The sequence below is a fragment of the Elephantulus edwardii genome, unplaced genomic scaffold (genome assembly GCF_000299155.1).
Source record: "Elephantulus edwardii isolate Elephantulus edwardi_28Jun2011 unplaced genomic scaffold, EleEdw1.0 scaffold00039, whole genome shotgun sequence".
Classification (NCBI taxonomy): Eukaryota; Metazoa; Chordata; class Mammalia; order Macroscelidea; family Macroscelididae; genus Elephantulus; species Elephantulus edwardii.
This window is the reverse complement of record NW_006399789.1, coordinates 14,600,808-14,613,585: the sequence shown is the minus strand read 5'-3', so window position 1 is coordinate 14,613,585 and position 12,778 is coordinate 14,600,808. Positions and strand designations below refer to the sequence as shown.

Below are 12,778 nucleotides of genomic sequence, written 5' to 3'. Positions count from 1 at the left end.
TTTTTTACAAGATCAAACCCCACATTTATTGTTCTGCGAGCTCCCCACCACACCCTGACGCGGCCTCACCAAGGTCAACTGCCATCAGAGCCGCTTTAAGAGCATGTTTTCCACTGTCTTAATGAGGACAGGCTCACAGGCGACTCCTCAAACGGAAGCAATGATACCGTCATTTCAGAAGCTGCTGATGTAGAGAGCGTATCCGCCTAAGTGGAGGCTTCGTCTTTAATTCAAGACAAACCATGAACAATTGATGGATTTCTGAGAAAGTCAGGTAGAGAGCACTAGGAGGAATCCCGTTCCATTCCTACATGATGGGGTGAGGAGTGAGGAAGGAGGAGGAAAGGGGTCAGGATACTAACAGGCAAGTTTGGGGGTGTTCAGGCTCCACTTCCTTTCTGCTGGTGTTTTTTCTGGCAGCTGCAGCAGCTTGATGGGGGGAGGAAGGGACCATCAGTCAATCACCTCTTTTTGAAGCCGTATTTCTTGCGTTCGTAGAAGAGATCAGTCTTAGAACTCCCCAAATTGACAATCTTTGGGCAACCATCTTGATCTTTCTCCTGGATGGTGCATTCCTTACAATAATAGGCATCAGAGACTCCAGGGCCTCCGCAAATCACACAGCGCCCCTGGTAAGAGCCGTAATTACATTCATCACATATGCGCACCAGGGTGCAGGGGCGCACATAGGAGTCACAGATCACACATTTGCCATCACATTTTTCACACAATCTCCCGATGGCCACACCAGCCTGCTTGCGGCAAAAAATCAGATCTGGATGGTGTTTAGCCATCTCTTCGACTCAAAACGGCCACCGGAAGCCAGACTCGTTTCTTTATACACCAACTTTCTGCCTCCAAAATTTTAGGAGAAGATCAAAGGAGAGTCACCTATTATAATTTTTTGACAATAAATTATTCATACCAACAAGACTCTCTTCTTTATTTTAGACCTCATAAGACTAAATTGATGTGGAAAGATGTGTGAAAAGTTCAGAATAAAAGACGGCGAGTAAGGGCACTCTGGTGGCCTAATGGTAAAATTCTGTGCTGCAATCTTAAAGGCACATGGTTCAAATCCACCAGTTGCTCCACTGGAAAAAGATTGGCAGTCTCCTCCTGTATGATTTATTGCCTCTGAAAATCGGCTGGAGGGTCAGCTATGGGTCAGTTCTGATTCGACAATACACAATACTACACACACATACTATTACTACCACTACTACATAGGGATCTCAGATGACCTTGAGGTAAGAAGCTGTGCTGCAATCCCAAAGCCTTAATCCCAAAGCCTTATGGTTCAAATCCACCAGCTGCTCCACGGGAGAAGGATAGACAATCTCCTCCCATGTAATTTACTGTCTGTGAAAATCAGCTACGGGCCAGTTACAACTCAACAGCAAACAATAGTACATAAAATATCCTTCAATTAAAAAAAGTACATGCATATTTTGGAAGCAGGAGTGGCATCCACTTCCTAAACAACGTGCCTCCAGAAACCCTATGAACTTTGATAAATTTCATTAGTTATTCAGGAGCTTTAGGACTTTTTATTCATAGGGTCGCTATGAGGCATGCTCGACTTGAAGGCAATCAACAACAACAACAAGCATATAGGGAACTCTGATGATTTACTTTTAGGAATTTGTACTGCTAACCCAAAGGCCATGGTAACCTACCAATGTCTCTTTGGGAGAAAGATGAGCAATCTCTTCTCATGTGATTTATAGCCTCAAAAACCCAACAAAGGGTTAGCTATGAGTGGATTCCAACTCAATGGTGATGAATTTGAGTTTGTATATCCTTTTAGATGTGTATGTGTGTGTGTGTGTGTTTGTTTGTGTGTGTGTGTGTGTGTATGTGTGTATATAAACATAGTGAGATATATGTTGAAAATCTAGAAGGATATGCACCAGAATGTGAAATAAAGCAAAGCTACCCAATAAAACACCCAAGAGCACACTTAATTGTGCTCTTGTGAAACCTATACCGAGGTCAAGAATCAGTTGCATGAACAAAGAATGGCTTAAAATCAAGAAACGTGTGCATCGGGGCTGTATACCTTTTCTACACCTACTCAACCTTTATGTTGAGAAGATCACTCAAGAAGCTGAGCTTTATTAAAAAGAATGTAGTATCAGGATCAGAAGAAGACCCAGAAACAACCTGTATTATATAGATGATACAACTTTACTCTCTGAAAGTGAGGACCTGCAGTGTTTGCTGCAGATAATAAGGATCAACACCATTAATACCAATTATATCTAACATCAAGAAAGCAGCCGTCTTAATCACCAGGCCAACAGGCAAAATCATGATAGATAGAACATATATTGAACTTGTAAATGATTTAATCTTGCTTGAACCCCGAATCAACACCCTTAGTGCCAACAGTCAAGAAATCAAAAGACGAATTGCATTGGGAAATCTACTGTCAGGGACCTATTTAGAATACAAAAGAGCAACAATGTTAGTTTAAAAACTAAGCTGTGCCTGAGCTAAGATGTGCTTTTCTCAATTTCTTGCTATCACTTGAAGGTTGGACAATTTTGGTGTTGTTAAGTTATGGTGTTGAAGAAAACTATGCAATATTCTAGGGACTGCTATGATAACAAACAGGTCTGTCCTAGAGAAAGTGAAATTAGGGTGAACTGCATTTCAAATACTTTGGGATTATTGTTAGTAAGGGCCAGTCCTTGGAGAGGGACACTGTGCTTGGAAAGGTGGAGGGTCAACATGAGAGAGGAAGACTGGCAGGGAGAATTGACAGTGACGATCACAGTGGATTAAGGTGTGTATGGAGATAGTGACGGTGGCGCAGGATAGGGCAAGATTCAGAGCCATTGCACATAGGGTTGCTCCAACTTGTAGCAGACTTGAGGGCATAGAAAAACGACCCAACAGAAAAACAAAATGCATTTCATTTAAATACATTTTCCCCAGGAATCACATTAAAATTTTTAAAAGTTAATGTTAAGGTAATGATATATTAATACATTTCAGATATATTAGTTTATTCTCTTAGCTGCTTAACAATGATGTATTGTATAAAGAAAATATTAATGTTGAGCTTACTTAACTTCAAATATAATTTAACATAGTCATAAAAGATTTTAACATTATATGAACATTTAATACATGAATGTTACATAATAAAAGAATCAACTATATCTTTTATTTAACTTCAATACAATATTGTATTTAAACACATGTAACCAATGTAAAATATAAACACTTCAAATTTTTAAAATTTTTGGTTTTTGAATGGGTGGTAGATTTTCAAAGAACTGCAGATCTGTATTTAGAGTTCAGAAAATTTATACCTGAAAAAAGCAGATTATCTACTTTTCTTCTGTGGTATTATTTCTTTGTTGTGAGCATACATTGACACATTGCTATCAAACACATTCTGACCCATGACGGATCCATGTGTTGTAGAAAAGAACTGTGTTTCATGGGTTGTCAAGGCTGTGGCATGTTAGAAACAGATGATCAGAACTTCTTTCTAAAGTGCCACTAACGAGGTAAGCTCAAATTGCTGACCTTTGAGTAAGTAGTCAAGTGCTTAATAACTTGCATCCCACAAATAACAAGCTGCTTAACAGCTTGAGAAGGTGTCTTGTCCTCAAATTCTCTAATGAAGAAAACAGGAAATGATCAACCCTTCTATATCTCTAACCTTCACTGAAACTCCCTCCAGTCATTTTACTGTTTATAAGTCCTTCCACCTTTCCTCACCTTTCCTCCTGTTCCTTAGGCTTTTGTGTTGTCCCACAAAAAGATCTTGTGTGAAAAATAATGCATTCAAACTTTGTAAATAAATCAGTATATATATGTTGTTGTTGTTGTGTGCCGTTGAGTCGCTTGCTACTCATAGCCACCCTATGTACAACAGCTCTAAACTCTGCTCTGTCCTATGCCAATCTCATTGTCTCTGACTCATTTATCCCAATTGCCCCAGTAACCGAATCAATCCACCTCCCAGAGGCATTCCTCCCCTCCTGTGCCTGCCCTCCACCCTACCAAGCATGATGTCCTTCTCCAAGGACCGGTCTCTCCTTACAACATGACCAAAGTATGTCAGACGAAGCCTCAGAATCCTTGTCTCCAAGGAGTAGCCCATCCTCTCCAGTATGAATCTGTTTGTTTTCTTACCAGTCCATGGTACCCTCAACACTCTTCTCCAGCACCAAAACTCAAAAGCATCAATTCTCCTTCTATCTTCCCTGGTCATTGTCCAGCTCTCTGATGCATAACAAGTAATTGTAAAGACCGTGGCCTGTACCAGACACACCTTAGTCTCCAGAGACACACCATTGCTCTTCAGTACATTAGAGAGGTCCCTAACAGCAGATTTTGCCCATCTCAATACATCTTTTAATTTCCTGACTGCTGGTGCTGAGAGTGTTGACTATGGAGCCAAGCAAACTAAAGCTGTGAACAATCTCAATCTCTTCACCATCCATCCTGATGCTGCCAATTGGTCCAGTGGTGAGAATCTTTGTCTTCTTGACATTGAGCCTCAATCCATGTTGGAGGCTGCAGTCCTTGACCCTCAGCAGCAAGCGCTTCAGGTCCTCTTCAGTTTCAGCAAGCAGGGTTGTGTCATCTTCATAACGCAGATTGTTGATAGATCTTCCACCAAAAAAGAAAAAAACCAAACAACTCAAAAAACAAATATTTTTTTTTCTGTGTCCTTGGTAGTAATTATACAGCTGGGCAATGGCCAACACTTGATTTTAATCTGTTCTTAAAGTACTGTTTCTGGGTTCCATTGTGAAGATGAGATCTTTTTCTAACTCAAAAGCATTCTGGAAAAATTGCCAGTGTTACTTTATCCATTGGGCAGGATAGGCAAAGATCCTGGAGCCTATGAGCTTTTCAGAATCCCATGAAAATATCTGACTGCTGGAACAAATATGTACAGGCTTAAAAGAATATTTAAAAACTCCTATGAAATTGCAAGTAATGAATGCTTAGTTAAGAACTACAAAATAGCACCATGCCAATTGTATTAATGGCCAATTTTAATATGTATGCTAATTGCACTGCATAGAAAAGTAATTTGGGAAGTTGGAATTTCTTGGTTTGATTTTTTCAGTATGCATGATGATGGCTGACAAATCATAGCCAGCTATAAATTAAATGCTAACTTGTGGCCAAAGAATTTTAAAAGCAAAATGATAAACATACTTTCAAAGGGATTTACAGCCAAAAATGATACTTAATGTGGGCTTTAGGGTTTGTCTTGATGTATTTCAGACAGTAAGCTACCAGAAGAACAAACAAATCTGTTCTGGAAGAACAGCCAGAATGCTCCTAAGAAGCAAGGGTTGGAAGACTTCATCCTGCGTACACTGGACATGTTACCGGGAGAGATCAATCCTTGGAGAAGGAAGTTTTATTTTAAAATTGAAGTTTAATGAGAACGTGAAGACCCTCATGGAGATGGATTGGCACAGTGGCTGCAAGGATGGGTTCAAACAGCGCAATGGTGAAGGTGGCACAAAACTAACCAGTGTTTGTTCTATTTAAAGTCTAAGTAAAGTCACCTTGACCTGAAGATTACTCAATTGTACTTAAACGATGTATGGTGTAGAGTGAAACCTCTGTAATTAAAGTACCCAAGTTCTACAAAAGTCTTCACTCTGTAAACTATTTCCCACCCAACTCACACTGGGCCTTTGTCCTGGGTGAGGTTAACTTCACACAGGAGGCAACATGCTGTGAGGGAGAAAGCTAGTTGAATTCACATCCTGAAGATATCAATTCATCCCCTCACCAGTTAATAAGGACTGCATCTGATTCATAGAGACTTGTGTGCTGAGCAGGGCTATGATCCAGAGGGGTCTTAATGGCTGAGTTTTCCAGAAGTAGATCACTCGCCTTTTCTTCTGAAGGTCTGTAAGTAGACTTGAACCTCCAACGTTTTCAGTTAACATTCTCAACACTGAGAATTTTGATTACTTCATTAGACTTTCGTAGCTTCCATTTATTCACACATGCAGAGATTTCTAAGACAATGAAACTATTAAGCCTTGGTTTGTAGATAAATGCCTAGGGGCTTGGTAGTCTTGGCTAAGAAATAGGGGAGAAGTATTAAATCCTTGCATCCTGTGGGAGAATAGAATTTAAAAGATGAACAGAATATGGGACAAGCAATTTAATTCAGGAGTTTATCATTTAGGAGGTTTCATAAGTTGAATTATAAAAGCTAATGTAGTCTAGGGTACCCTTAAGGTGCTTGACTAAGTTGAGTCTTGTGAACGCTTACATTATTTCCCATTGTTTCATCTTTACCTTGTAAGATAATTAAGGAATTCCACTCTTGTGGCTTACAGAAGAATTGATGCCTTAACGTTGTGGTGCTGGAGAAGAGTATGATTATCCCCTGGACTGTCAAAAGGACACACAAGTATGTTTTGAAAACTGTACAACCAGGGTGCTCCTTGGAGGCAAAGATAATGAAACTTTATCTGACACTCTTTGGACATGTTGATAGAAGAGATCAATACTTTAAGAAGGGGCATCATACCTTAAAAAGTGTATGCTCCAGGATGTGAACAGACACTTCACCAAAGAAGACATTCAGATGGCAAACGAGCACATGAAGAAATGTTCAAAATCCTTAGCTCTAAGAGAGATGCAAATCAAAACAATTATGAGATATCATCTTACCCCAGCAAGAATAGCAAAATTTAACAGAGTAGCAAACAACAAACGCTGGCGAGCTTGTGGAGAAACTGGAACCCTTATTCACTGTTGGTGGGAGTGTAAAATGGTACAACCACTATGGAAGGCTGTATTGTGCTTGCTCAAAAAGTTTCAAATATAAATACCATTTGACGCAGCAATTCCTCTACTGGGAACATACCCTAAAGAAACCAAAACTGTCACCAAGGCAGATAGATGCACACCCATGTTTATTGCAGCTTTGTTCACAATAGCAAGGAGTTGGAAACAACCTAAGTGCCCATCAACAAACGAATGGCTAGAGAAGCTGTGGTATATTCGCACAATGGAATACTATGCTGCATTAAAAAACAAGGAACTCATGCAATATTATTCAAAATGGGTGAGCCTGGAGAATATTATGCTGAGTGAAATATTTCAGTCACAAAAGGACAAATACTGCATGATCCCACTACTGTAGAATGGGACTGATGTGAGGGTTGGGGTGAGAGTGAGAAAAACTGGATAAATTATGTATACTGCATTGAAACAGATGAGGAAGAGAACATTTAAAAGTATGTATTCGAATTTTGTAAATAAACTAATATAAATAAATTAAAAAAAGTGATATATGTTTAGTTATTATGGTTATGACAAGAGTCCAGAATGAAGGCTGCATAGTGGAGTGTACTTGGTGGGAAGTGGGAGGGGGATTGTGTACCAATGAAAGAATTTTTCTTTTATTTTTCAAAGAGAAGAGTGAACTAGGGATGGGCGGGGTGGGCAGGGAGAAAAATGTAACAATGAATGAATGGAAATCCAAAATCTCTGTAAACATTCATTAAAATTAATAAAATAAAATTAAAAAAAAAGATGTCACACACACAAAAAGTGCATGCTTGACCCAGGAGGGGGAGATCCTTAATGAGATGGATTGACACAGTGACTGATGGATTCAAGCATGTTGGAGACCATGAGGATGTCACAGGGTAGGGCAGTTTTCAGGTCTTCCGTTCCTAGGCTCACTCTAAGTTAGTGTGCTGGCAATAAAGAGGATATCCTTTATTTAGGATTGGCAAGGTTCAGATCCACGGCTCCTATGAGTTGCAGTCAACTTAACGGTACTTAACAATGGCAAAAATACTCTTGTGACCTAGTGGTAAGGAGTTGTGCTGCCAATCCAAAAGTAAGTGGTTTGAACCTACAGAAGGTGGATAATCTCCTCTCATGAGACTTACCAGCCTTTCTACAATCACCTGAATCATTTCCTTTATAAAGAGCAATAGCAGCAAAGGAAATGATTTAGGTGATTGTAGAGAGGTAATTCATATTACATGTAATTCAGATAGATAGATAGATAGATAGATAGATAGATAGATAGATAGACAGATAGATAGATGATAGATAGATTGATAGAGAGTTGACATTCATTGACTCGACAGCACCAATAATAACTATATATATGAATGAGCTCAGATGGCCTAGCTGGTAAGGAGTTGTGCTGTCAACCCAAGAGCAGGCAGTTTCAATCAGCAAGCTGTGCATGGGAGAAAGATGAACAAATCTCCTCTGTGTAATATATAGTCTTTGAAAACTCATTGGAAAGTCAAGTGAGTTCTGACTCCATGACACCTACATAACAACACAACAACCGATACTGTAAGGGGTAGTCTACTTGATGGCTCCTAACACACAACCACCACCAATGCTGTGTCGTTTACAGGGCAGCCTAAGTGGAAGAACGCATGTCCTATGTCAATTTAACCTTGTGACCTGTGTTAATCTATGAGAGTGTGAGTGCTTTATTCAAGCATTAAGGGAGTTTGTGTGATTTCACCTCACCTCTTGCTCTTTTCCTTTAGTTCAACCTTGCTGAGCTATAGCCGCTCATGTACTTGTGAAAGAAACAGATGTTCATTGGTACAAGTCACTAATATTTTAGGGTTGTTTGTTACTTTGAGAAAGCTGATTACATTAAGTGTTTAGGAGAAATACTTTACCAAATGATGAAGTTATTCTTTCACTGATCGAATTTAAAAGAAAGGATCAGCAGTAAAGAAAAGCACCACACCCTATTATCCTCAGAAGAGGGTTGTTATGTATTATTGCACCAAAAGCAACTCGTAGCTGGCCCCTTAATGGGCTTCCAGAAGCAGTGAATTGAATGGGAGGAGATTGCCCATCTTTCTCCAAGGTGGGTTGGTAGAGCAACTCCTTACCACTAGGCCACCAGGGCTAATACTTTATATTAACTCACTTCGTATTAAACTCACCAGGGCTCTGTTGTTGTTGTGTGCCGTAGTGTTACCTGTGAGTCATAGTGACGCTAATACAATAGCTCTGAATCCTGCCCTGTCCTGACCCAGTCTCACTGTCTCCAACACACCAGGGCTCTGTACTTTATATTAATTCACATTTTAGAGAAAAATTAGTTCACAAAAAGCTAATCCTTTTGCTGCCCATTTTATCCTGTCATAAAGTTTTATGTTAGGATTCTGGGATTGCAGTCATGGAGATATTGAATGACCAATAAAATAAAATTACTTGTTTGTCCTTAATGACATCTCCTGGGATTTACTGACGTAGGCATTTTTGTGTCTTTGATTTATGAGTGTAAAATATTCTTTGCTGCCAACATGACTAGTCTTAGGAATTCTTTTCAAGGTACCTTCTGCATTTCTTAGAAAACCAGCATTAAATAAATCAGCTAAATTCCCAACAACTGATTTAGCATACAATTTGTTTATCAGTGGTGGTGTGAATCTATTCTCGAGCTCTAAATAAAGGAAGTATCTTGACTCAAAATAACTTTTCATTAAATTATAGCAAAGTAGTAATGAGTAAGGCATTTGCTCTTCTTGTTTCAAGTTTAACTTTTAATTTATTGATTGTTAATTTTTAACCTTATTTAGAAAGTTTACTTAACTGTCCTTAGAAAGACAACGTCCCGCATGTTTGTATTTAGCATTCATAAGAGAAAATTTCTCCAGGTGTAAAGCATAAGAGAGCTCCCCTGTGAGTCATAGCGACCCTTATAGCGACCCTTTGGTGTAGTCCAAAGGACGTTTTGCTACAAGCCGAGAGCCTACGTCTTTGGCAGTATGAACCTGCCAGCTGCTACACAGGAGAAAGATGACCAATCTCCTCCTCATGCCATTATTTACAGCCTCAAAAGCCTGATGAAAGGTCAGAACATATGATTCACAAACACATGATGGCACTGAGTGAGAGAGAAGAGAAATTCTCGCTATTCTGAGACATGATCGAACTTAGATCATTGGAGAAACAGTGAGAAGGCATTATCGCTGGAAATAAAAAGAGAATAGCATTATGTGATGAGGCTCTAATGTTGTTAGATGCTGTCTAGTCAACTATGATGCATATAGTTTTCAGTCTGTCAGGTTTACGTCCATTTTTGCAGTCACTGTGTCAATCCATTTCATTGAGGGTCTTCCTCTCTTATGCCAGTGTTCTGCTTGTCCTAGACTGATGTCTCATTCCAAGGGCTGGCACTTCCTACTGACATGCCCAAAGAATATAGGGCAAAGGTTTGCATCTTTGCCTCTAAAAAGCACCCTAACTGCACTTCCTCCAAGAAAGATTTGTTCATTCTTTTGACAGTCAGTATATTCAGTACTCTTCATCAACCTACAGCTCAAAGGCGCCAGTCTCTCTTTGGTCTTCCTTATTTATTATTCAGCATTCCTATGCATAAGCAGTAGTTGTAAGATTGAAGAAAGCTAAAGAATGAGGGCCTTTCACAATCCTCTAGGGAGTTTAGATTTTCTATTTAACATAATGAGAAATCATAGGAGGATTTACATTTGGATATCACTCTCATCACTGATTAGAAAGGAAGGACAATAAAGGGACAAAGAAAAGGAAGCGGAACAGTGTGAAACCTCTTGAAGAAGTTCGGTTGAGGGGCAATGGTTCCAAGGACTAAATGTGTGGTGGTGGCAGTAGGGAGAAGTGATCAGATTCAGTATGTGTTTGGATATAGAGTTTACTAAGAGATTGTGAGACATGGGATGGGGGAAAGAAGAGTACTGAAAGAGGGTAGCGCCATTACATGACATAGGAAAGACTTAAGAGAGAAGCAATCTTTCCCAGTGGAAAAAGGAATAGTTGGCCCTGGTGGTGAAGTGGACAAAGCTCTCAGCTGCTAACCAAAAGGTCAATGTCTTGATCACTAGCCATTCTAAGGGACAGAGTTTGTGACAGCCTGCTTCCTTGCGAAATCCATAGGGCAGTTATAGTCTTCCATTATGAGTAGAAATCAACCGGTGGCTTTGGGGAGATGAAATCTCACAGTTTACAAAAATACTTAGAAGCAAGCCATCTATCTGTCTCCGAGATTGCCCCCACCTACAAGATTTCTCCCATGAAGATTGTCACCTTTCAGGTTCTAAGTTTGAGCAAGAGCTCCCTAGATATGCGATAGACCATATTACTGATGTTAGATAAACTTTTATATATGGTTCTTATTCTAAACAGGAAGTTGTAAAAGGTCAGAGAAGACAGTATAGTTGTGTTGTGCTAGGGAGCTTTAGGGGCTAGTGGCAAAAAGCTGCACTTCAATCCCAAAGGCACCCAGTTCAAATGGATCAGCTGCTCTAAGGAGAAAGATGGGCAATCTCTTTCTGTGCCTCTGAAACCCACCGGAGGGTCAACTATGGATCAGTTTTGACTCCGCGGAACACAACAACAGTAACGTAAATGTCTTCGGGAGCTTTGTGGCTTATTGTAAGAAGCTGAACCACAATCCCAAAGGCATGTGGTTCAAATCCACCAGCCGATTCATGGGAGAAGGATGTGCAGTTGTCTCCTCCCATGTGATTTACTGCTTCTGAAAATGCACTGGAGGGTCAGCTATGAGTTGGTTCAACTGGACTGTACACAGCAACATAAAAGTAATAGGCATCTGTTTCTATTTTTGTGATGTGTATTTCATCCTAATAACTACTAGAGCAAGGGTTGGTACACTATAGCCTGTAGACCAAATCTAGGTCATCTGATTTTTAACTCTGTTTTTAAATACAGTTTTATTGGAACAGACCTATGTCTATTCATTGATGCAGTATCTGTGGTGGTTTTTGAGCTACAGTAGCAGAGTGGAAAAGACATAAGACTATTTGCAATCACAACTTTTAGAAAAAATTTTCAGTTTCTTGTGCTGCCAATTCAAAAGCTAACAACTTGAATCAGTTCATCCATGGGAAAAAGATGGACAAGTTCCTCTCATGTGGTTCAGCAGTCTGATAGCTTGCTGGAAGGTCAGCTATGAGTTGGTTCTGAACTCACCATCGAGATATATAGCTGAAAGCAGGGAATACCAGAGGAATGTCTATCTGTGTTTCATTGACTATGCAAAGGCGTTTGACTGTGTGGATCATAACAAACTGTGGCTGACTCTGAGAAGAAAGGGAATCCCAGAACACTTGATTGTGCTAATGCGAAACCTATACTTGGACCAAGATGCAGTCGTCAGTCATAACAGAGCAAGGAAACACTGCATGGTTCAAAAGTGGGAAGGGCGTACGCCAGGAATGTGTCCTGTCTCCATACCTGTATGCAGAACAGATTATACAGGAGGCTGGCTCTATGAGGAGGAATGTGGGGTCAAGATTGGTGAAAGATGTATCAATAATCTGTGATACGCAGATGACACAACCCTGCATGCTGAAAGTGAGGAGGACCTGAAGCGCTTGCTACAGAGGGTCAAGGACTGCAGGCTCCAATATGGATTGGGGCTCAATGTCAAGAAGACAGAGATTCTCACCACTGGACCAATTGGCAGCATCAGGACGGATGGTGAAGAGATTGAGATTGTTCACAGCTTTAGTTTGCTTGACTTAACAGTCAACACTCTAGTCACCAGTAGCCAGGAAATTAAAAGACATATTGCCATGGGAATGTCTGCTGTTAGGGACCCCTCCAAAGTACTGAAGAGCAATGGTGTCTCTCTGGAGACTAAGGTACATCTGATACAGGCCATGGTCTTTTCAATCCCTTATTATACATCAGAGAGTTGGACAATGACTAAGGAGGATAGAAGGACAATTAATGCCTTTGAGCTGTGGTGCTGGAGAAGAGTATTGAGAGT

At 40.0% G+C, this 12,778-nt stretch overlaps 1 protein-coding gene across 1 annotated transcript; it reads right to left on the bottom strand.

Moving 5' to 3' along the window:
• Positions 1–461: 461 nt before the first annotated feature.
• On the bottom strand, positions 462–794 carry LOC102849043 (PHD finger-like domain-containing protein 5A-like). The gene has a single exon (XM_006884987.1). The coding sequence runs from the start codon at positions 792–794 to the stop codon at positions 462–464; it is 333 nt and encodes a 110-aa protein (XP_006885049.1).
• Between the last annotated feature and the right edge of the window lie 11,984 nt (positions 795–12,778).